This window comes from Lichenostomus cassidix, chromosome 1, assembly GCF_008360975.1.
Source record: "Lichenostomus cassidix isolate B80296 chromosome 1, HeHo_3.0, whole genome shotgun sequence".
Taxonomy (NCBI): domain Eukaryota; kingdom Metazoa; phylum Chordata; class Aves; order Passeriformes; family Meliphagidae; genus Lichenostomus; species Lichenostomus cassidix.
Window position 1 is genome coordinate 94607317 of NC_139479.1, and position 26206 is coordinate 94633522.

Sequence of the window (26206 nt, forward strand, 5' to 3'; positions counted from 1 at the left end):
AAAATAAGAGTTGGTTTAAAAGCTATTTTATTCATTACTTTCTTGGTAAAATTAGGGGCATCTGTGGATTCCCCCACCTCCTCCTTCTCCAAACAAGGCATCTCCTCTCAGAGCAGGCTGCAAATGATCAAATCAATGGAATAATGATCTTGATTGTCCTAGCCAGCTCTCCATAGACATGAGTTCACAAGAGAGGCAGCCACGCAGCTTCCTCAGACATTAGTAAAGACCTTTGATCTGTCTTTGAAGAAACTTTTCTCAGGATATTTAAAAGTCTGTGGTTTATTTTCATGTGTGAAGAAAAGCAACACTGAGGTGAACACTCCCACACAAATGTCTCAACAAATCTACTCTTGTCAAAAATATCCTTGAAGAAAACTAATATATACACACTTTGAAGGTGTACTTTTTTATTCTGTAGTCCTCACTGTGTCCTCTGCACGACTCATGGATGTAGGGCACTCCATGCAAACACCAAGCAGACAAAAAAACCATGAGTAAATTGGAAATGGAGATGGATGCATTACCAGAATGTTGAAGGGCACAGAAGATGACTGTCACAAGCACTTTATCAGAGAAAATTTACCTTCCATCAGAAAGGCAGGACCTTATTACAGTATATATGGTGGCCACTGAAATGGTGCTGGTATGTGCAACTGTGTCTGTGTAGGGAAAGTTAATCACTGAAGAGATGTAAAAATGGCACTGGGATGACTAAACTTCTTTTGCCTTTTATTCTGACAGGCTTATCTTAGTTATATTCAGGTTTTGTATCTTATTATTTTCAGAATATTTCTAAAATGAGGAGATCTGTCATGCTGCTAAAAACACAGGAAGAAAAATATTCAATTTACAGTGGTTAAATTCTACTTAAATAACTAAAATAGAACATTAAATATTCCCATTTTTGCAGTGACAAGAAGTTTTGCAAGTGAGAGAGAATACTACAAAAATGAGAATTTTTTCTTTTAAACCTGCTATCACAAAACTCACCTTGAAATATTTCTAGAATTACCAGACAAGGATGGCATTTTGGCTGCATCAGGTCTGGTGAGGACAGCAAAAGAAGTATGGGCAATAACCTAACCCATATTGTCAGGAAGACAGAAACAGTTGCTTTTGTAAGTTCCCATTTATCAAAATCAGGTTGAACCCAGGGAAGAAAGGGTCCATTTGTGCCTATGCAAGCACATGGAACATTTAAGAGAGCCTTGTGCACTGAGAAACTTTCCCTCATTTTTAAACTCTGCCAGAACTTACACAAAACTAATGCCATTGCTGAGACAATACCTTCACACAGGTTCACACCATGAACCCACAAATTCATTTACTAAGTTTCCAGAAGAGAGGGAGAAAGCAAAAGCCAGAAGCATACCTATTGACCTGGGAGGCACATGGATGTCAAGGGAAAGAGTGAGATGAGAAATGAATATATGAACTAGATCAGACTGATAACCTGTAATACATAAAAGCCAGTAAAAACCCTCAGTAATGTTGCAAACAAACAAATGAACAAAAATACCTCAAACAAACCACTCAAAACAAAACAAAACAAAACAAAACAAAACACAACACCTTCACCATTAAGTAGACAGGAGGTGTATGACCTGCCACACAGAAAATTCTGGCTTATCCTGAAACCCAAAACTTAGAAATTTTTTGTTTGGGTTTTTTCCTTTTGTAAAATAACAATATGCAAGATTGAAACCAAACAGATGGAGAGCCCCTTCTCAAGTCCTAAAATACCTCATTTTAGTTACTGCCTCTGGGATTTACAGTAACATTTTACACATGCAAAAACCTATTTGTTTCACAAGTCTGCATATCCTACCCTTCAGTTTCATGAATGTCTCCATGACAGATGAATCTGGGAAGGGCCAACCAAAGTTCCCAGAGTGTTCTTCCCAAGGATAGCCTGAGCTTGTTTCTCTGCAGCAAGGAGGCTGCACATTTTGTCCAATGTCTAACCAGCGGTCCCAGCCTGAACCAAGGCCAATTCCAAACAGGGCAGAGAGAGGAGAAAAGGTACAGCACCTCTAGAGATTTCAGGAAAACTGATGCCTACAGAGAGTTGAGAGATAAACACAGTAAGGAAAAACTGAAATTATCAACTGAAACACTGAATTATCCAGCTACTTAAATGTCCACATCTGGGTAGTTTGAAGATATTCAGGAAAAAAGGATGACTTTAGACACAGTTACTAAGATAGGAACATTTTTGTTTCAGGTAGCACTATTTCATGGTTTTACTTCAGATAATACTGTAATTACAGAGTAATTACACATTGGAGCCAAAATTACAGCATCTGAACAATAAATATTAAACCATGTTTATAATAGTAATAATTATTAAATTCAATGGTAAATTAAATATTAATAAATTTTAAACTACAAACACTGTATTAAAGAATGTTAACTATTTCTTATGCTCATAAAAAGAGAACATTTTATATTTGGAAAGTGAATTCATACAACTGCAATTGGAGCAGCTGAGTTTTATTTCAATTTACCAATAAAAATCTGTCATACAGAAAGTGCAAGATTCACCTTTTTTTTTCAGTAAGAGAAGCAGATAATATGGCACTGCAGAGTTTACCTTTTCAAACTATTAGATCTACCTGATGTTACAGCAACTTTTCTTCACGTGCACCAAAAACCTCTCTTGCAGTAATCCTTATAAATGATCCAGGTTTTGGTTTCTAATTACAAAATAAGTATGAAACATTTTACTTTTAGAAAGAAAGATAAACAAACCTAAACCCAAGGAAGCATGCAGAAAAAAAAATCCCCCTGTTAATCTCAGAGGCAATTCAGCTAATTGTGTAAAATTCCCCTCAACGCTCTATTCCCAGCAGTAGAAAGCTAAAGACACCCTGGGTATTTTACTTTTGATTCCTCCTCAACCTTCTGAACCCATGAAAACACAGGATTATACCAGTGCTGTCACCCTGCAGCAGCACATTGAAGCTACAGTGCACCTGCAACTTCAGAGTTCTTCTCCCACTGCAACGAAAGCCTCAGCCTCACACTGTGGGCTCGTGGCAGGGGCAGCTCCTCACTGCGAAGACAAATCACCTCGAGCAAGTCCACTGTGTCTAACCTATTTGCTATAGAAACTGTACACTTCTAATGTGATAAATATACTGTCATCTTCCAAGACTACCATCAACTTGGCACAAGCGTGGACCACAGACTAGGAGAGCTGAATTCCTGCGGAGGAGAGGAAAGAAGGGTTTAGCAGAAGTTGTTTCAAATTATTACCATAGGGAAGGAAAAAAATCAGTCCATGTCTCAAAGTACTGATTTCTGAGCTGGAAGCTTTGTGGAATCCAAGCATTCATTTCAGATTTCGAAAGAGATACCCAGTTTTGCCAAAGAAATGTTATATGATGCACCAAGAAGCCCAAAGTCTTGATTTTCTCATGGACTATCACAAAGAGGTGATGATCTGAAGAATCCTACTTAAAATAAAAACTGATATCTCTGAACAGGAGTATACATTCCTAACCACATATTCCTAATGTGAAATTTTCAAATTTGTTCAAGGTGAGCAGCTTATGCTTTCATGCTGTGCACTGTAAACGTGTGTGATTTGAACCGCTAAATATGTGGGCAAACACCACCGAAGACTTAGCAGGACATGGGCTGAGATCACTGAATCTACAGAACGGGCAAAACTTGTGCTCAAAGCCACAAAACCAACAACTAATCACATGGCAGAGGTTATTTTCTCTACCTTTCTCCTGGCACACAATCCAATGGGGGGTGTGTGTCTGTATATCTCTATCTGTATCTATAAATCTGTAGTTTGAGACATTACAAGAATGAAGACTGAACCACAAATTCACACACCAATAATGAAATGACAGACAAGTGACACAGGTATATTCTTCAAAAGGACCTGGTCAAAATCTCCCACACAGACTAAGCCTTCTAAAGGTGACTGTAATCCTGCACATATCCAAAATGGGCCTGGGAAGATCTTAGCCACCACACTCACTACATATCCTGCTGAACACTACAGCATTGGAAGGGGGAGGAGGAGGCAACAGATGGTGGAAATTTCACAGTACCTTTACTGAGAGCAGAGTACCATGACAACTCTAACACAGTTCAAAAGGCATCTCACTGTCTCAGAAGAGGCTCCCTGTAGCCAAGGGATGAGGAATCTGGCTTGTGGTCAGATGAACATAAACCACAACCAGCACAGAAATGACGTCCAGCTCTCACCCATTCACTTTTCCTGTCTGGGAGTGTCAACGTCCTTGGCTGAATCCAGACTTTCCTCCCATTTGAGTAATTGCTGTTCTTGCAGGATCCCCAAAGGCTTCAAAGACCAAAATTTGACAAGATCCTGTGAGAGGGGAAACAGACTGCTAATTTATATTCTTTCTGCTGCTTGACTCCCTGCAACTCTGCATGCCAACACATGCATCAGGATACACAGGTAAGCACTCTTGCATCAGTCTTCCCATAAAAATGGCTTCATCTGCCATTTCCCTGCCAGGATGGAAACACTTACTTATCCCACATCCCCTGACTGAAAAACCTGTTAAAGGAGTCTCTTTTCCCTTACTGACTAGCCTATGCACCCAAACAGCGCAAAGCCTCCTGAGGATGAGAGCAAAGCTCAAATGAGGTAGGTGGTCATGGCACACACCATCCCTCTGAACAGAACATGCCTCTGTATAGAAGCCACTGCAAGCAGTGTTTCAGGAAAACACTAAAGCAGTCTACCTAAAAAGAAGGGCTGTTATCTTTGTAAGTGGGGCAAATCTACCACAAAGCAAAGTATTTCCAGTTAGGGGAAGAATGAAAGTCCTAAGCACATTCTGTCAGAAGGCACCAGTTCCAGGAAATGCTCAGTGATGCTGTGAAATGGCCAGATCCAGGCATTCTAATTATTAAAGACTTTTTCCTGTTCTACCCCAGTTCAGCAAGTGCATTTGCTGGCCTAAAGGCCACACCAGGACTACAGAATAAGAACAAGACAAACCTGCAGGAGGATGTGATGTGGCCTAGCCAAAAGCACTTTCCCATGTCTGGACACTACCCAGCACACAGCAACACCAGGAGAACAGGGACAGGAGCTTAATTTCTCCCTAGCCATCTATATGTGGCACTAAGCTGAGAATGATGCTTCAAAGTAGCTTTTGCTACATAAGGATGGAAAAAAAATAGCCTGTAGACCTGTAGCAACTAAGGTGGGACCCCTTTTTTTCTTGCCCCAATTCCACAGCCATAGTGATGGGCAGAGGATTACAGACCTCTTTCCAAAAGAGATCATGTGCTTTGCACTCTCCCATTACATTGGTATGCCAAGCAACCAGATATCAACTCATTTTAAAAGTCAATCTGTTGGTAGGAGTCCTATCAATTTCAGCAAATCAAAAGCACTGCCCTTTATGGGATGCTAAAAATCAGAGAGACATAATTCCTTGCTTAGTCACGGATTTTAGGAAGAAGCAGCAAATTCTTAACAATCCAGGGTCGTTACACTGGGATTAAGGGAATACATGGTCCTGTGAAGGGTTTTGTTAGCTCATAAATCAATCACTGACTAAAAGCATAACTATAAAGGGGGAAACAAATGGCAAAATGTCTCTTAAAACTCTAAGATGAAGCCATCTCTGAAGGATATTTCAGTGCTTCCCACAAAAGTGCAGGGATTTCTGAACCACCTGCTTATTCACTGCTGCCAAAAAAACAAATGCAGTTTCATCTCTTTCAGAATATGATTGAGAAGGCGGAGACCAAGTTAACATCACAGAAACATTTATTCATCTGGCTCTTAAGGAAAGTATATTTTGACTCTTCAGATTACTTGTTCATCACCAAGAAGAGGAAAATACCTCCTTTATGTACAGAAGGACAGCACACAGTTCAGGGATAAGAAAGCTCTTTAAAAAACAGAACAGAAAACAAGCTATAAAAAGAATAAGAACATGAATACCAAGAACAGATTCAAACTTTGCTGAGTATGTTACTTGCAATTATTTGATTTACCACAGTGTCTCAGTGTAACCCAATCTCACTCCTCTTAATCTGGACCCAGCCTACCAAACTGCACAGAATCTGATGAGCTTGGGAACCTTCACATTGTGACTTCTAGCAAGATACCAGTGCAAAGCCTTCTGTAAAACAGGCATCTCATAATATGAAGGAAAGCACAATAGTGCAGAACACAGGTCTTGTGCTATTCCATTAGCACCATTATGGAAAACTAATCTCCATTAAGTACCCACAGTGTAGTGGTCTATGATTTCAGGAGACATAATTTCATTATCTGGATGCTCTCTTTCAATCTTCTTTCATTTTTGATGCAAGCAATGATATGTAATGCATCATATGAGAATGCTGGCAAGTATCCTTGTTTACATAGCTACAATCCCTGCTGTTTAGTAATTGATCCAAAACAAGATGAAAGATCACAAGTGCAAGGTGCACAAACAATCAAATTGTTTTTAGCAGTAATTGTTTACTATTTATCTAAGGTATTTTATATTGTCATCCTTCTTGGGGGTACAGAGAAAGAGTGCTTAAATTAGCTTCTATAAAGAAAATTGTCACAAGATGCAAGAGTCACTCCTCCAGGAGAAATCATAGAGCCTCTGTGAACTACAAACTCTGTTACAAAAAGAAACACTTCTTCCTTACCTCTCTTTCATGAGACAGCTTTCTTGTGCACAAACCCTGTCATTACAGGATGTAAGTGAAAACAGGTTGAGACAGATATGCAAAAAGGCAAATTTCATGCTCATTAGTCTAACCTTGATTACCTGGGCTCACGGTTTCAGGTGTATGAACAACTAAATTTTGGGTCTATTCACATTTTTACTTTGTGGAAAAAATCCCAACAAAATAAAACACTGCTCTTCATTAACCATCAAGAACTTGGAAAGAGTTGCTCAAAACAGCAAATAACCCAATGTACCAAAACACACAGGTGGAAAATTTCAAATGACGCTACTTGTCTTGAAAGTCTCATTATAGTCATTCCAGGGTCTGATAGCATTGCAGAAAACCAGCACCTCTGGAATAGAATGGGCATTTTTTCTGTTTTCTGACATGGTGCAAGGGCATGAGAGTAGCTAACGTTCTGTCCAAGATGTCAGGTGCACTTTGAAGGTGAGTCTCTGAGATGGTGGCACATCTAGGGAGTCTGACAGTTTGAAGGTGGTAAGGTGTTTCAGGATAGGTAGATGTTTGTTTCTGTTCCTTTCTGAGGTCCCACTTTGCTTGCTACACCAGCAGTTACACTATGCATTCGAGACTTTAAATTGCCCTTCTGTAACTCATACCTACCTCTCTGAAAACCACATTAGCACTAACATCCTTCTGTAGACAGCCAAGACTACAAATAATAATGCCTATCAGTGTACAGGCAGTAAGAAAGTTTAAATAAATCAACTGAGAAAGTATATGTTAATAAAGTAGGCTACTAATACCAGAGTGCTTGTGCCTCTCATCAGCTACATTCAAGAACCATTAAAAAAGTGTACATCTAGTGTGTCACTTCTACCTCTAATAGTTCGCATTAATTGCTTAATTTGATAAATATTTGCATTAGCAGATTTGACAGTAGGCACTGGCATTCAGGAATGTCAGAATAGAATACAGGTAAAGTGTACATAAGAACTCTCAACAAGAAAAGGAGAAAACTCCACTCTGGGAGGCTGCAAAGATGGCCATCTCCATAGGAACACAGCCTGTCTGGCAAGTCAGCTGGCCTTCGTAGGGACCACGTGCCTTTTGTCAGTGCAAAAAGGACTGATCTACCTGTTTAGGAAGTAGGCATGACAAGAGTGTCACAGGAAACTCTCTGCAGATATGAAAATTGAGTGGCATGTGGCCTTGAAGCCAACAGCATGTATAGAGTGCTAGAGTAAATGCAGGGGAGGATGTCCTTCTTGGACTGTTTTTCCAAGTTCAGGATTCCCAGGTACACCCCATTGCAAAAGCTTGAAAAGGTATGAAACTCTTCCTTATATGCTGGTTTCTCTTTCTTTCCACAAGAAATGTCATATTGACATTTGCTGTCATCAAGTTTGACATAGCGTGATGTCAGTGAAGGACACTGCTGTGACTGGCATGCATGAGGAGGAAAACAAGGATTTCTTGGACTATTTATGCACTTCACAGAGTCCTGTGCTTGTGGTGTCAAAGCCCATAGACAAGCTCAGAGTACATTCAGGTTCCCTGATTTAGCTCACAACTCCTGCATTTGATCTTACAAGCCTTCAACTGCACACAAAAGCCAAGTAGGCATTCAGCCACTTACACTCACAGGAAACCAACAGCCTTCCTCCCAACTAATAATAATCTGTAAGCAAGGTGCAAAAGGTGAGTATCCTAATAAGCAGACCACAGTGAATAAAGAGAATCTACATTTGACTAAATGACCAAGCTGAACACCAATTTAAACTGATCATCACCAGCTAACATCGCTGCCCACCTGCTATGAACAACTCTTGGTTTCCTACATGCACCATCCTAACCTGACACTGTTGATGCTTCACAAAACAGTTCCCAGTGCACACTGCCATGCAAATCTGACACACCTTAGTTTTTTGAGACCTGGAGAAACAAGTTTTTCTCATTAAATACAAGCTATCATGAGTGCTTCAAATCAGACTAGAAGAGACTTCAGCATTCTAGAAAATGTCACTTGCCTTTTTTGTAATGTTTTTGACTAATTTACCCCACTCTCAGCCATCATCCATTACAAACCAAAAGCTACTTCCACTTCCTCTGTTCTTGCAGAAAAACAACAAAAGGAAGCATTCTTAGCATTCAGTGGAAAGTTACCACAGTTGAGGAGTGTAGTAACAGAGTTTAAGATTTAAAGTCAGAATCTGGTGGGAGTGGGGGAGGAGGCTCTGAAAGAATTTATCAGCTGCAGAATTGTAAGGCCAAAAAGCAGCCAAGAAATCGTCTAGTGCCTGTTGTTGACCATAACGATTTTCTGAACTTTTCAGCAATTAGCTTGGCAGTTTAATAAGAAAAATTGTGCCTTATTTGTATTTGGAACACGTTGAATTTTACCTTTGAATCACATGATTGGGCTATTGTTTGCTAAATGGCATCCATGAGCACAATTTTCCAGCAGAGGTGGACTAAAATCCATTCATTCCTTAATCTGCATGGCGATAACCAAAACACGAGTTCCTGAGGTTAATCAATATTTACACAGTGTTAGTCATTTATCTGCAAAGGCATTAGAGCATGTTTCCTTAACAGTGGCACTTCAAAGGGGCCTAGTTGGGATAAGTCTCCCTTTTACCAGGTACTAACACCTCTAGAGTGCTGGACTCCAGCACTAAAGTAGGAAGGTTTTATACAGCACGGTTTCAAGAGGTGGACAAGTCATGGTCCACAAGGTAGTTTGGTTTTGGCAGTGTTGGGGAGGGAGCATTCACAGTGCTGCTCACTCCTGGGAGTCTGGATGTGCTTGTTAGTCCCTACATTTTGCCAAACATGGATAATGCCACTGCACAGCTCACACTACTTGAGGACTGCTTTTGTGCTCACCCTTGGAAAGACAAAAAACCAAGAACACAGGAAGGGCTGGGACATGATTAAAGTGGAACAGAAATATCTTCCTAGTGAAAAGCTTCTGAATCTAAATTTGCCTCATCATAATGAGTATCCACCCGAAAGGTGAGGTAGGCCCTGTCTCTCAAATGGGAAACAAGGTTTGCAGTGATGCACCCAGCACTGCTGCTAAAGATGCTGCCTTCAAAATGTCAGGGAGGGAATTGTTACAATGGCCTAAGACCATTAAAGACTCACTTCACATTCAGTAAGGAGCACAGCCCAGTCCTGCTGGTTTACACGAGGTTGTCAGCATTTGTCAAATGACAAACAGCCTTGTGTGGGAGGGAAAATTACCCACCATCCATTATACTAATAGTTTTATAGTCTCTGTTAGCTAAAACAATTACTTTTCTCCCCCAATTTCCTTCAGCTTCAGAGATATAAACCATGCATTCCAGAAGTAACAGCACCGAAAGCCCAACCAGACCAAAGCTAAGCCAGCCGAGGCTGAAAGACCACCACAAAGAAGAGGTTGGTTACAATGGGAGAGGAAATACACAAACACAGCAGAAAGAGAAGGACGATGCAGCCCAAGCCAGTAACACCCTGAGAAGCCCAAAGGCAGAGAAAAAACAAAAGAGTTCTGTCAAGAAACGGGAGGATCTCTCTCGTGATGACTTGCTATTTCTTCTTAGTGTCCTCGAGGGTGAATTACAGGTAATGTATTGTCTTATTTTGTATTCCATATTAAAAGATAGTCCACCCCCCACCCCCAAGCTCTCCGTTCACTACAAACATGTACTGCTTTTATGTTAAGCAAACATCTTACTAGTCTGATACAGGACAAATATGAACTGCAAAGTACAAAACCACCCCAAAATTATAGCTAGTATACCTTCTTGCCACTGAGAACCGATGCATTCATTACTCTGCTAGCTGCTCAACAGCGACAAGTATACCTATCAGACAGGAAACGTGATCTTTATTCCATAAATAACTCTCAAAGCAGAGAACTCACAAAACTTCCTTGTTGGGCTGCTCCATTCTAATTATTTTGAATACAAAGTATTTGTCCCTGTAAAGCTGATACGGAGAATATATTACAGACCTTTAAGATCTTCTACTTAATTATTTCCTATCCTCCCTCCTGTGAAGTCATGAGCTTTACTCCCTATGAAACACTATGTGCCAGTCCACAAGAAGTAACTCACTCAACAGTATTCTAACACCTTTTGCTAGAAAAATCTAAATAACCATTTTATTTCCCATAATATGAAGCAAAAGTGTTACATGCCACTTAGCCCACAAATTACTGGATTTTGAAGAGCGAACATTTTTCTACCTAGAAAAGGAACCATCTGTCAAGTGTTAAATGATGCCTAACCTGGTCAAATGTAATTTCAGGAAGTGGGAACCAGATTTCCAGTGAGCAGGAAAATATTTCTGTGGCAGGCTTATTGCACAGAAGCAGCAACTTTAAAACTGCTCACAGGCAGAGGAAAAAGCAAACTGGCCAAAGTGGGCTAATGGGTGTAGCACATAGTTTCAGAGTTTATTACCCTACACAGTACCTGGGTAGTTCTGTTCTTAATATATGTGTATATGTTTATACAATAACACAGACATGCTCAACAGAATACACATGTCATATGAATATTTAATAGCTGCACCAATCTTTGACAGTAGATCCAAGGCAAACTTACACAGATTGTTTCATCATACAAACAGAACACTTTACAGGTTTGCAAAACATTTCTCTCCTGCCCACTTGGCCTTTCTTAATTTAGGTTAAAATTCAGATGTCACACACTCTTCCAAAACAGTTCTCTTTTCCTCTCAATAAAAGAGAGGTCTTAAAATACATATTTATATATTTTTTTATGTTATGCACACACTCTTCATTACACTTGCATCATATAAATATGTATGTGTGTGTATATATATACACACACACTTCAATTATTAAGATTTAAAACTGGAATAGAGTGAAATGAGAAACTGGAAAACCATGAGCCTGACGTGAACATTTTAAATCATGTCTGAAATTCCAAAGGAAGTAGCATTATGAATGAAAAAGATGAAAAATCTTTTTTTATTCCTTATTTTTCACCTCCTGTAATGCCGAATCAAATTACTGAAGATCAGCTGTCAATCCAACCATAACTAAGTTTCTAATTTAGATGTCATTTCTTTCCAAATTCTAGAACATTCAAGATGCACAAAGATGACTCTTCTATTTTTTTTTTCTGCAATGCCAAGTATTAGAAGTAGACTATTTCATATTTTAAAATTTGTTTAAACAATCATAAATGAGCAGGGATACATACAGAAGTCTTCCAGCCAAAAGGAGTCAGACTGAAAGTGTTACCCTCCCCTGACAGATTCTTCTTTCTGATTTTCTTCCTTCCTATTCTATCCTTCTAGGATTAGCACATACTTATTTTTAACAGAGATCATTGCAGACAATGGATGTTTGAGACAGTTCATGTAGTTATGTTCACTGCAGTGGAGGCAGAGAGCAATCTCCACCACCAGAGGATGCAGAGCAGGGAGGAAGAAATCCCAGAGATGGACACATTTTTAGTGGGTTTAAACTACAGAAGCCATCTGCACCCAAAACAGACAGAATGTACAACACTTTCAGGCTTCAAGAAACATCCTACTACCCTACACTAACAATTTTAAGTCAATTTCTAATACCACAAGTCAAATTTTGCCCTGAAATTTTGTTTTGTGAATACTACACATTGGTCCAGAAACAGCAATGTGATCCAATCATTAAAGAAGTACTCAAGCTTTGATGAAGGTCTGAAGATCTTGGAGTTTATGTTGAACTAATAAAACACAAAAACCAATACTTCCCTCATGCTTATCCATTGTCTTCACATTACTGACTATTTTGGAATACTTTACATACACAGTGTTATTTTAAAAGTTTTCCAGTTTTCTTAGAATCCAAAGCAGAGAGCTAACCTGTAAATGCAGATATACAAGATAAAGCCTTACTTTGTCTTTCTGCAGGCTCAAGATGAAGTTATAGGAGTACTTAAGGCTGAAAAAATTGACTTAGCTTTGCTTGAAGCACAATACGGCTTTGTTACTCCCAAGAAGGTGTTAGAGGCACTCCAGCGAGATGCTATTCAAACAAAGGCTGAGCAATGGCAAGAAGATATCTATGAAAAGCCTATGGGAGAGGTAAGAACAAATAATCGATATTTAACCATAGCTCACACCAAATTCAACACAAAATCTCAATCCACTTCTGGGGAAGAAGGCAAACGAGCTCTAAATCTGGAATGGAACATGAGTGTAAGTGAGAGCAGAACAAAGTCCACGGTCCAGCTGGGGCCTGAATCTAATGATCCTCACTTATACTGCAGACTAGGGGCTTCACACATTGACAGGCATGATTTTGTCTAATTCAAACCACCTTCTTCTTCCCTTTCTGTTATTCATATCACAGCCCATGCAAGAAGAAGCCTCCCCAGTCCCCACTTGGCTCATGGAGGCCCATCTTACCAATGGCAAGGGCTCATCCAGCTGCAGTGGCACAGCTGTCCACCTCTGCACATCTCTGCTCCCATTAATTCGGGGGCAGTCATGGGGATACCTGCTTGGTCTGTATAGTTACTTATAAGGAACTGGCATTAGAAACTTCATCCAGGCAGAAATCTAATATTCTCACGTTATACCTAAGTAACCTTTAATTACACTGCAGCAGCAGCTGCCATACTTTCTGAACAATGCCATCTGATTAATTTCTGCCTCGCAATGCAAATTACTGGATATTAAAACATCTTCATATGACAATGTGGTTTTTTATCCCAGGTATTTGTCTCCAATTCAGATAAACGTTTTTTAATATGCTGTTCCGGATAGATAAACATCACAAAATAAAAGCAGAAATTATGAATAAAATTCTCCTACCAAGTGTTTTCCAAGTTTTCTGAATCGAAATGTATCTAAGGACACAGAGATCATTCCAGACAAAATTATGTCAGGCAAAAGGTCAACTCTCATTTCAGAAGCTCAAAGGTTAAAATCTCTCTATGTAATCCGAAACAGATAAAGTTCCTCTGTGAAGGTTAATTTATTTTAGAACACTGTGGTATTATGTCACAGAAACTTTGAGCACAAATGGAAATGATTTGAGAAGTCCCAAACAGTTTGAAAACGTAAGCTCAGTCTGTTACTTTACATAAGTTTATACACACTTTTTCCTTCTTACACTTAATGGCAGAGAAATAATTTCTAGCACCACTGGCAATTTTAAAAGGCAAAGGTAAGCATCCTGAGAGCAACAGAAAGGGTAGAAGGACCACTGCCACTTCTTGGTCTTGGTAAACCAAAGGATGCTGTACTTGGCAGACATTCCACAATTTCATCAAAATCCTCCTGAACTAGGACAGAGATCCATTTAGTTGGTTTTTTTTTTTTTTTTTGGTGGGTTTTTTTGTTGGTTGGTTTGGGGTTTTTTTTGTACTTTTAAAACACATATAAAGACCAAAGAAGAGCTGGAACCAACATAAAACCTGGGAACAGACCATTTAATTCCCCCTTGGCTACCAGGACAATGTACCTTTGTATTTGCATGTACATCTCACCCTTGACAGTTTTGCCTTGTAGCTATGAACACAGAGAATCTTCCCAAAACGCAAATGAGATTACAATGAATTTCAGAAGGCAACTGTAAAATTCCCAGTCCTTTAAGGTTCTCTCACAACTCTCTTACCTATTCTAAACTGTAAGTTTCTTGGCAAATTTGATTAAGAATGTAGTGGGAAAATTTGGTGACTGGACAACTTTACTCATTGGAAACAGGATTCCTAGATGAAGAAATGCAGCAAATTAGAAAACAGCATTAATACATCTTCCTTTGCAAAACCTATGAGAAGTGTGACAGACCAAAACTGTTTCTGCCTTGGACATGAAGAGATTAAAAAAATTTTTTTTTGAAAACAGAAGGTTTTTTCAGTCAAATCTGTTCTACAGCTACTTCTTTCTGCAACCCAAAAAATGTCAGATAAGCTTACTCTTATTCCTCACATTTGAGGGGCATAAAAGAAATTAGACTTTTATTTTGTTTTTGTTTCTGACTCAAGGGCCTGAAAAGGTTTTCCAGTTCTGCATGGTATATAAATTTAGAATGAGTCAGATTTTTTTCACGAATAACTATCTTCAGATCAATTGTCAATTCTCTTGAACAGAAAATGAAAATGATTCAACATTCCAGTAACTGCATAATAATAATATAACTTTCCCTGATTAAAAAGTAAATAATGGTTTTTTAAAGGAATCAAAAAAACATCTGAGATGGTGATGTAGGAAAAGAGAGATAAAGATGAAGATACTGCAGAATTTGTGGTGTCTTCTTCTTCTCCCTTCATGGTATCAGAAAGCAGATTCTGGTTTCTAAGTCTCCCCATAATGCAGCCAAAAATTTAAAAAACCATGTGCCTCACTGTTCAAAATAGGATGAACCTCCTACCGCTTTAAGAACTCCTCTAAAAGTTGTGAAATGAGAAGAAAGCCCTTATTTTGCATCCATGAAGGATAATTAAAAATTTAATCCATTTTTAAAATCCCATTGCCAATCAACCTGGTTCAGAAAGATGCATTCTCATCGGTCTTTTAACAAAGTGTATCTAATTGTGTTCTCACAACATCTTGTAAGTGTTGGTCAAAACTTTCCAAGGACCACAGCTGTAGGGCACCAATAAGTCAGTCACAGGAAGAGACTGAAACAACAGCGCTGACAACGTGGCATTCAGGGGAAGACCACCAACATATCTGCACGGAAATTTGGCTCAGCTAGCGTTGAAAAAGGCAACAGAAGTGCTCCCATAATCTCTGGTAATCCTAAACTCAGGATTATACATTTATAAACAAGGACCACGAGGATATTATTAACAGGAATAATATTACGCTGAACTTTGGATAAAAAAATGTAACTACCCTGGACTTTATTCTGGCACACCACCAAATACAAAGTAGTCTAGAAACAGATGAAGAGTTCAGTTTCAATGTAATGAATATGAGATACACCATTCTAGTTTGACTTCAGTAAAGAGTTACTGGCAAAATGTAGTTAAGCTATTAAATTTGTGTGAATTTTTAGTTTGTTGAACTGTTCACAGTTACGTAAAGCTATGCCTCTTATTTTCCATTGTATTGTACAGCATGTTCAAGTATTAGTTCTAGCAAAAAGCCCATATGGTTAGCAAGAACAAAACAACAAATCACTTAATTAAGATTTTATCATTTTAATTTTCAACAGAAGATGTTTATACTGCTGCTTATTAGTCCTCTGTGGTTTTTAACTAAGAACTGTGTAGGCTGAGTAAACTTGTGTGCATACATATAAATGGATATTTCTGCATGGGCAGATCTAGCATTTGGCCACAGTAATCTGAGGGACCCTGGGCTGTTGGAGACGCTTCTGTGTGAGGATTTCACACTAGCAGGGGTTCACACCTCTTCTCTCTCTGCTGGATACGTGGGAGTCAGGCACAGGATCTCACCGGGGAGATGCAAGAGTCACATTTGCTCCCCAGGGAGGTGCCCTTGTCTTGCAGAGGGACATGTCATTTTCCCAACAAACCACACAGAAGTGCAGCAACCCAGGACCAGACCCTGTTTTGCATGGTCCTGCAGGGAGGGACAGATGTGCTGCACAGGGACACACTAGTGTCACAAGGCCAAATATCCATTCCTGTTGCACACCTCATATGCAGATCTCAAGTGTGGGCATTAATTGTGATGCGGGATGTGCTGTCTCTCCAATTCTCTTCTCTATGACCCAGCTCCACCAGGAGACAGTCCCAGCACTTCTTTCCTTCCCTCCTGAGCTCACACTCTCCACCTCGCTCTCAGCCACAGCAGCCAAATGCTCACAGTAGAACTGATTTGATAGCATAACAATAAATTAATCTTCTAGTCCAAGCAACAGAAGAAAACTACAACATGCGAACTGTTTTAATGCAGCATCTTATTTACTTTTCTCTTACCCTTTCATGTGGGCAGGTCTCCCCAGGACACTACTGCTCTTTTTCCCATTTAAAATTCTTTGTTACACCTCCCTGCCTTGAATACGCACCTCACCCATCTCAAACACCAGTTTGTAATCCAAACTTGTAATCTCAACAATGTCAAAAACACTACTGTGAAGTGAAAGACATGGAGAGCTGCAAAACAAAACCCTGGAATTACTACCTTTTTTCCTGGCATACATGCTGCTTGGATTACTGCTTGAACTAACCTCTTATAGTCATTCAACAAATACTCTAGAGCAAACAAAGTATACAGAACCTATAAAACCCTGCTGGCAGGTCCCACATCCTTTACACCAAACACTGCAGAAGCAGGACTATTTTATACTTGGTTAATGTTGCTTGGCTGATGACTAACCCTCATCTCAATCAAGCACTTACATGTTCGGAACTAGGATCATTTAATTTATGATCAGCTTGTAGCCAGAAATGTCAGCGCTGTCTTATGACAGCAATTTACACATCCCCTCAGATTGTTACGTATACTTTCAAAGTGGTCATGCAATCCACATAAATGCATACCTTTACTTTCTTAACCCCATCCATGCAGACTGCCTGCCAAAAGAAACTGGATTTTCACACCTTTGCCTCCTTCCCACCTGACCTCACACTGAGGGCTGAGACCAGCAGGCACTCATGTAAGGCTGATGCTCACTGCATATCAACTTAAGCAAGACAGAGCCATAGTTTTAAGCAGCACTGCATCAGAGCTTTGTCAAAAATCAGAAGACAGGTTGCTTTCTGAGAACAGTGTATATTCACCAGACAGCATGATCTTTAAAATGACAAGGATCAGAAACAGGTGATGGCACTTCATGCAGCTGCAACAGATGCTCCAGAAATGCCTCCAAAATCTTGGATAGAGGGGCGAGGGGAAGGTTGATTAAACATCTTTCTGCTAAGTTAGAAGCTGAACAAAATCTTTCCATTTTTTTGATTTCCACTTCTGGTAAAATAAGGGAGAGTGTGAAGAAATTAAAAAGGACAGTTTTCTTCAACCTGACCTTTTAAGGCAATCCAGTTTTCAAGTGCTTTAAAAGATATAGAAAGCACAGCCAAAAGATTACTGTATAAGGCGACTCTTGCTTACTAAGAGAGATTGCATACGCAAGGGTTTAGGTAAGAAATATTTTTCCAGGAGAGGTCCTGCTTCAGGATCATGATTCCAGAAAGCAGTCACCTTGCTGGTGTAAAGCATACAAATTAGCAGAGAACAAAATTAAAAAAAAACTGTAATGATTTGCTATAAGAGCACCACAAAACAGAACCAAAAGAAATAATCACAGGTTTCTTCGCATTTCTTGATCATGCATGAAACAAGCTCAGCTGTGTTACAACAGAAAAGATACTCTCTAATGTCAGAAGTAGAAAGTACAGGAAATGTGAAAAATGGCCCACTTTTTTTTTTTTAATATTTTGGACTCAAACCATCTTCAAAGACTTGATGATAGCTCCTTTGTCTTCATTCATAGCAGAGTCAACAAAAAGTTAACAATTATTTTGGAGAAACATAAGAAAATATATATAGCTTTAAGAGAAGCGGAGATAAGCAGGGGAAGACTTGGAAACCTATGCAAAAATTGATGATATCCTCACTTATTCAAGAAACTCATGTTTAGGCATTCCAGCTCTCCCTGTCATCATTTCTATTGGCCACACTGTGAATAAACACAAGGAAAAGATAATTAATCATACTCCCTGGAATTAAATTGTCCAAAATAAGCAGTGGCCCTAAGAATCTAAAACCCCAGTGTTTCTTGTGGCACATAGAATTCCTTGTGGGGGAAACATCAGAGAACCAGAACCAGCTTTGCTTCCCACACTGCCCATTTGTGAATTCTTTCCTATTAATAGAGTGAAACACTACAATCAGATTGACCTACTAGAATAGACTGCGGTTAAAAGGAGGCACTGGGCTGTGAGCTCAAAATTTCTCTTTTTCAAAAAGGACACGAGGATTCCTATGTTGACCTGATGAAGGAGGCAGTCTCTGAAGGGGAACAAACAGAGAACCAAGTTGCTCACAAATACAGGCTCTTCCCAGATCTTTTGATGGCCTCCAGTGATCCTCCCTGAAATCTCAGGTGGATCAGCAATGCCTAAGGAGGAAAACCACTCATGGTTTAATATGCACACTTGTATAACTCCATCACATACTGAACTCAAAATTTTAACAGAATCCTCAAAATCACAGCTTTATCTAAGTTCATGGAGGTTATTTTGTTTAACAGCGTAAGTCTAGTGAACAGTTACGCCAACCTCTGTGGTTTAAAAAAAACTAAAAATGATTGCCAAAACCTAAAATAGATTATTTAAATTACAATATCACTATATAATAATATTTAGAAAAATGGAAAATTTTTCACTGAAAGGGTGATCAGGCATTGGAATGGGCTGCCCAGGGAGGTGGTGGAGTCACCATCCCTGAACGTGTTCAAGAAATGACTGGGCATGCCACTTAGCACTATGGTTTAGTTGGCATGGTGGTGTTTGGTCAAAACTTTGGTTCAATGATCTCGGAGGTCTTTTCCAACCTTAATGATTCTATGATTAGATGTTAAGCAGAAATCGTTGAGGAAGAGAATTCTATGCTCTAAGTGTGCTATAAAGGTGCCATCTGAAAGACAAAAACCTCAACAACACATGCAATTTGAGGAACATAACAGGAAATGTCACCATTAAAAAGAAATGCTTTTAACTATTAAAAAATTTAGCACTTACTTTTTCCAGAAACCCAGAGCCATGCTCAGAAGTAAGCACAAGAGACAGGATTGTTTTGCACTCTTGGCACTACAGTGCATTTAGTGTGAAACCAGAAAACTGCTTTTTGACCTACCTCTACCTTATAAAAACAATTTAATGCTCTTTTTCCTCTGCAGCTACAAGTGAGGCAGCTATTTCTATTCAATCAAAAGTCAGTCATCCACTGTGTGAAGCACTGGATGATGCTGCTTCTGCCAAGACATCTGGTTCTCTACCACAATGATCAATGAGAAAAGCACAACCCTGGGAACAGTAAATGTTAATTAGTAGCTGTTGAGGATCAGTCATGGCAGGAGAAGGAAAGGAAGGTGACTGAGGGTCCTGAAAAACAGTACCTTATTTTTCAAATTTGTTGGAATTAGACTGACAGAATTAAAAAACCCTTTCCAAACCGATACCAGCAGACCTGGCTACTAGGCTATTATTATTATATTACTAAGCCGCTCTTAAAATTCTCTTATTAATAAAAACCTAAGAAAGCAATAGTTTCAAAATACTTCAGGAAGTTTTGCTTTTTTTTGCAGCTTGATAAACTTGTAGAGAAACAGAAAGAAGTTCACAGAAGAATGCTGGAACAACTTCTAATGGTAGAAAAATCACACAGACAGACACTGTATGAACTAGAGGAAGAAAAGAGGAAGCACAGCAAATATATGGAAAAAAGCGATGAGTTTACAAACTTGCTGGAACAAGAATGCGAAAGGTAAGGTTACCGCTTACCATAGTATCAAGAAGTATGTACAATTTAACAATACACCTAAGATCTGTCTGCTTTTTATTTTGCATCCACTAAAAATTAGAAATGTTTGTGGAATTGTATTTTGACAGTTCAGCTGTGAAAACATAACTAATGACTTCTAACTAACAGTAATGTCTACATCTTCATCAGTCACTGAGGTAGGTCAAATGGTTGGCAGATTCTTCAGCACTGTTACAGGATGCCAAGGATGTTATACTACAAAGTACACAGGGAGATATGCAGATGTATGAAGTTATAACCAACAGGAACCAGGCAAACCTTTCAGTGCATTTTAGATGGTTGGTACACACTACAGTATGTAAGGAACAAACTATGTCATCAGGCATGCAGCCTTTCATGGCAGAAGAAAAAGACATGAGGAAAAGTAGATGTTTGGGCAAAACACAGAAATATGGGGAGAGAAAGCAAAGGCAAAGGATAATTTCCAGAAAGCTTGGAAAGTAAGAATGACAAAGTTCTCATATCAGGGTTGGCACAAAACCCATAAATCCAGCTTTATTTTTTAAGAGTAACCTAAAAGTTCCACAGCTTGTTCAAGCACAGTGTTACAGTTTCAATACCAATTCTCAGAAGAATTGAGAATAATTTAATGTCATTTATTGTCTTTTAAAAGAGCCACTTTATACTGTGACTTCTCTGAATCTGCAATAAAACCGAACCCATCTAAGGAAAAAAAAATATCTAAGAACATTTCCTATTCCCTGTATAGCTAGCCCAGAAGATATGAGAATATTGTCTCAGTTTCCTTTCGCTTAGGAACAGATGGAAATGTTTGGGTGTGAGAACGTCAAGCCTATTCTAAACTCACATTATGCATAGATAATTCTTCCTTTGCTTCGCCTGTGTAACATCATGTGCTACGTATTTTGGCAGTGCTCACCCTGTGTGCTGCACCTCTCTCCTGCACGTCTATCAAAGGCAGCACACAGCGAGCACACAGCCGTGCTTGTGGCTCACAGCGACAGAGGCTGCGGAAGGAAATGTTTGCTTCTCAGAAAAGCTTGTACAGTGCAGGCAAGCATAGGCAAACACAGAAAAGCACACAACTGTTCTTGGGAATCACCATCAATCAGGAACCAAACTCTGAGATCAAGAGGAGTTTTTGTGTCCCTCTTCTTCTCAAAATCTGAGATACTCATCTCTTAGAGGCAGAGCTAGACTTAGTCACTTGCTAAGAGTGGCAAAATGCTACACCATATACGTGCTTGCACACTGCATGAAAAGCTGCACAGAAGAAAAGACTAAGCATTGGAGTAGTAATCTACATGTATTTTTTTAAACCATATAGACATGGGATTAAAACCCTCTCTGCTGCCCCTCCTCCATATCCCTCCTCCTCTGCCCCACCTCTGGTTCCCATTCTCAAGAAGACTGTAAAGCATTTACCACTATTGTCTGCTGCATTTAGTCAAGCTGCCCGGAAAATGGTGGGAAGAGGGTGAATACTGAGGTGCTTAAAGGGACCTTAGAAGATATAATAATAGATTTCAGATTAAGTCTCAATTTTTGGGGTTTTTTCTTTGGAGGACATATTTTATGTGGAAAACCTTAAGGGGGTGTGATGTCACTTGCTGAGCTGATTCCAAATTGTTTGCCAAGTAATGTCACCATCAAGATCTCCATGCAGTTGCCTGCCATAAAAAAAAAAAAAAAAAAAGAAAAAGAAAAAGAAAAACCCAACAAAAAACCTGCAACCAAAAAAACACTCAGCAAATTAGGACACAGCTCTTCCTACATGAGCCTGCCTCACATGGCAAAGTGACCTCTTCTTCCACTTCAAAAGCCTTAGTCCAATTTACATTTTCTCAGGATGCAAATTTTGCATTTGGATTAAGAATTAATAGAACTCTATAAAAAGTTTCACACATAACACAATGCCATGAATTTTTGCTTACACCCAATACAAGTTAAAAAAAAAAAAAGTAAGTATTCACCAATGAACGTACTTTATTTTCAGCCAGAGGCAATGTCCTCTTCTATGGGGTAGATATATAGCATTCCAAACAGTATTTCAGATTCAAAGCAAAATCCCCGACTTTCAATTAGTCAAAGAAATGCCTCACTTTTATCAAAGAGCAAAACTCCAGTATATACTAAAGATATCTTTAGAAGGTACAGAATGTACACAAGCCAAAGAAGGTACATGAATAATATGTGATTGTATGATCAAAAGCAAAAAAACTTGGATGTTAAGTGACAGTGATGTTGATGTTCTGAAAACTACTTCTTATGGCAAGAATAAAGAAACAATTAGTCAGACCCAAGTCTTACAAAGTGTTCTGGATATATTTTCATATCAGGCAGAAAATAAGCACTTCCTCTCTCTTGCCTATATGCTCAGGAAGAACAGAACTGAAGAATTCTTAAATAAAATTTTTAGTGATGGATTTATCAGATGATCACGTTTTACATAAACAAGACAACCCTTCATCTCTAGGGCCTTTCTGCTGCCTTATGCCCTTCACTGATGACATGTCTCATTGGACGAGTTAATGTTTGGATTGTGCAAAATGTAACAGTCTTTGATGACTCAAGAAAGCTCTTCACCTTCACCATTTGAAGTCAAGAATTGCTTTGACTTCACACTGAGGCAACAAGACTGTCCCCAGCAATTGTACATTGCCAGATTTGGGAGTTAAGGCTTATGACAGCACTAGTGAAAGCTTCCTAGATAGGAGAACCAGACTAGCATTCAATGTTAAACCTTTGAGCATTTTAAGCATTTTTCTTGTTGCCAACCAAAAACTAATCCTCCATAGTGAACCACTTGTAGTTCAGAGACAAAGACAAATCTTCAGACTGAACAGTCTCATTCCTCACAACAGACATTTTCCAGTAAACAAAGAATAAAACTATGCTACTGTGATTGTATTTAATAATCTTCAGTCACACTTTTAAAGCATGGAGCCACAAACAAGCCACAAGCCTGACAAACCCCTAGAATACATGAAAGAGCTCTGTGGAGAAAAAGAGATCTTTCAGCACCTTCCTTGCCATCCTACCCACACAGTTTCTGTGACTCCAGATCGGTCTCATTTCTCTGAGTGTTCCACAGGGTACTCTGAGATGGAAACTTCTTACTCTCTGTGCTTCTCCTCACAGAAACTCAAAGTCAGGCATCATCTCTATGATAGTGATTTGAGTGTACTCCAGCCATTACCAAAACAACAAATCTCACCATATGAGCAACTCCTCATCACTCCCAGCTCCATGAGAACAGAAGAGAACTCAGTCTTTTATCCCTCTGCCCTTGGCTTAATCCTTATAATTCTTCAATACCTCCATTCTTAAAACTGAGGTTAAAAAAGTCACATTGCTTGTCACTCAGCCTAGACTCATTTTTACCTGAGCCCTTTTACATTTAAGTCTCACAAATTCTTCCTCATAGTACCTCCAAGAAAAATAAATATTAAAAAACAAAACAAAAGAATGAACAAAACAAACACACACACAAATAAGCCAAACAAGTTTTTCTGTACTTCCAGATAACTAAATCCTTTTCCAGGCTCTCACTTCAAAAATACTTCTTGATCATTTCTACATTAGCTATTTCAGGCTTCTCTGTATCTTCCCTGGATGCACACCCAATACTGAATTAAGGCTATGTTTTTTCTCTCGTGTATTTTCACAGTACACTCTTACCCTCTAACTCAATGTTATTACATGGTTATTATGCATATACATCACCCTAAAACTGTACCAAAATTAAATCACATTACAAGACTGCTCAGGGCTTGAGTAGGTAAGAAAGGTGATTTCATTAAACTGAGAGCACTAGGTAAAATGTTTTGGGTTTATTTTAAAGTGTCAGATAAAAGTAATTGCTACACACAGTAGTTAAGTAAATGGTGCTTGAAATTTGGGACAGGGCATCAGGGAAAGAAGGAACCATCTTAGCTAAAAGTGTGTTGGTATGTTGCTAGCGTAACATTGCTATACTTTAATTCAAACACATTTACACATTGGTATTATGATATTTTGCATGTCCAGCTCTGGAAAATTCAATATCCTGTAGGAGTGGGCATAATTTATATTTGCTATTTTTCTTAATGAAGCCAATTAAATATTTTAAGAAGCAGGACCTTATCTCTACAGAGAGCTGCAGTAAAAATAAACACTGTCAACTTATTTATTCTACACGTGTTACCAGCGGTTTTTAATTTCATGCACACTGAACTATTGTTGTAGATTGCATTGTACTCAAATGCAATCATTTCCTTTTAGCTTTCTGGCAATGAGTTATATGTATTACATATGCTGGAGACTATGTCTTGCAAGTTGTGAAATGGGTGCCAGATCTGTGTACATTTGACCTTTTTCATGGGTATCTTGTGCTCTGTAGGTGAATAAGAAAGACCCACCACAAGCACAACATTAGCATTCTTATTCTACATTACACTCCAGTGGGACAGTCCCACTAGTAACACCACTGAGGCACAAAGAGAGACTCAAGGAAGTGATGTACACAGATTAATTACCTCATGCTTGTATGAGGGAAACTATGTGCTGTTGCACTACATAACTTTCAACAGATGTTGTGAAATCAAATCTTTGTCACAATTCAAGGATTTGAAGATGCTTACAACAGTCTGTGCATGACGGAACATAAAAACACTTCTATCTTAAAGAAAATAAACAGAATTCATGGTTAAGATCCTAAAACTGTTAAACAAGGTCACATTATGTTTTTTCAATGCAAAAATTCAAGAATAAATACAAACAGGGCTTTCAACTCATCATTAATGCCACTGAGAAATTCTCTTTAGATCCATGGTGCAATTCAAAATTATTCTACCTACTGTCATTATCAAGGAGATGTGAGATGTAGATGATAAACATTTCTCATGCAACTCCAATGACATTGGTGGAATGACACAGACAAATGAGACTCATATTTAGGGTTGGTTTTTTTTAATGCTGGGCAAGTAACATGTCTGCTCACTGTTTCAGGCACACTATCACTATTAGCAACCAATACTATCACTGCACACTTGGAAGGTGGGGAGGGCACAACGAATAACTTCAGCCAAAGGACTTTCTCCTACACTGCTACCCTCTCTCCATCATGCATGGGGAAAGAGATGCTCATTGCCCTCCCTGCAAAAGGACATAAATTCTCCTGAAAAGGACGACTGTGGAAAGCCACCCTTGGTGTTAGCCCTGGTCAGCACTTTTTATCCTAGTCAGAACTCAAAGGGAAAGATGATCTTTTTAAGCTGGCAAGTCTCAGCATATTTATGGCTCTTGTAAATCAACACCTAACCAGTGACCAGCATGGGCGATGAAGCACTGGCCAAATATGCTCATGGGGAGGCACTGCCCTCAGTAATGGGGCACTCGTTCTAGTCACCAATTTACATTTCCAAATAAGACTGAGTGCACCACTCCATGTGTGGCACAGCATAACAAGTCTAATCATAAGCAACAATAGAAGCAGATGACTGTACCAAGACCTGTGACCAAAAAAAGACAGGGTGCACTTCTGATTCATTGCAGGGTGGGGCTGTGAGAGAGGGAGAAATTGGCACAGGATTTTGTAACAGTAACTTTGAAAAGCAAACACACAACATCAGACAGACAGAAAAATCCCTAAATCGTTCTCCAAGATAGAAAACTTGACAGTATCATAATTTTCCAAAACAACCCATTGCTATGGGAAAAGATGTACTCCCATTTGAATGTGGAGGAGGAGAAATCTCAATAAAGTTAAGATCTTTCTCGTGGCAGAAAAATGTAAATGACTTACAAGTGCTATAATTAGTTTCATATCTTAAAAACAGGCAGGAGAAAATGGCCATGAGAACTTAGAATGCAGGTCACACATCAGTTACCAAGACTTGTGATCTAAACTCAACCAAGTTTCCCATGGCATGCTGTGAGCTTCAATGCATTTATGCCCAGCTAGAAAACCTCTGAGTATTATATACACATATGAAAGAACCATGCATGGGAGACAGAAGCAATTTAAGAAAAATGTCTTAGCCTCAGTCTTTGTGCCGCGACAGTAATTTTAAACAGAGAATATATAAAAAGATCAGGAGCACTAAATCAGTTAAGAACAGAGATTATTTGAAAAAATTATCAAAAATAAGCACCA

At 39.0% G+C, this 26206-nt stretch overlaps 2 protein-coding genes across 5 annotated transcripts in view; one reads left to right on the plus strand and one right to left on the minus strand.

Moving 5' to 3' along the window:
• Positions 1-26206, minus strand: part of CMSS1 (cms1 ribosomal small subunit homolog) — a 220243-nt gene that overhangs the window by 129480 nt on the left and 64557 nt on the right. The window lies entirely within an intron of this gene.
• FILIP1L (filamin A interacting protein 1 like) overlaps positions 1-26206 on the plus strand; it is a 187810-nt gene that overhangs the window by 98856 nt on the left and 62748 nt on the right. For 3 of the 4 annotated variants that reach the window (XM_085071815.1, XM_085071830.1, XM_085071838.1), the window contains 3 exons: positions 9968-10254; positions 12559-12732; positions 19874-20052. In XM_085071815.1, the coding sequence (XP_084927941.1) occupies positions 9985-10254; positions 12559-12732; positions 19874-20052 (623 nt within the window). In that variant the 5' untranslated portion in view covers positions 9968-9984. Of the gene's footprint in view, positions 1-4333; positions 4448-9967; positions 10255-12558; positions 12733-19873; positions 20053-26206 lie in introns of those variants that run through there. The other variant, XM_085071822.1, reaches the window with a different exon arrangement.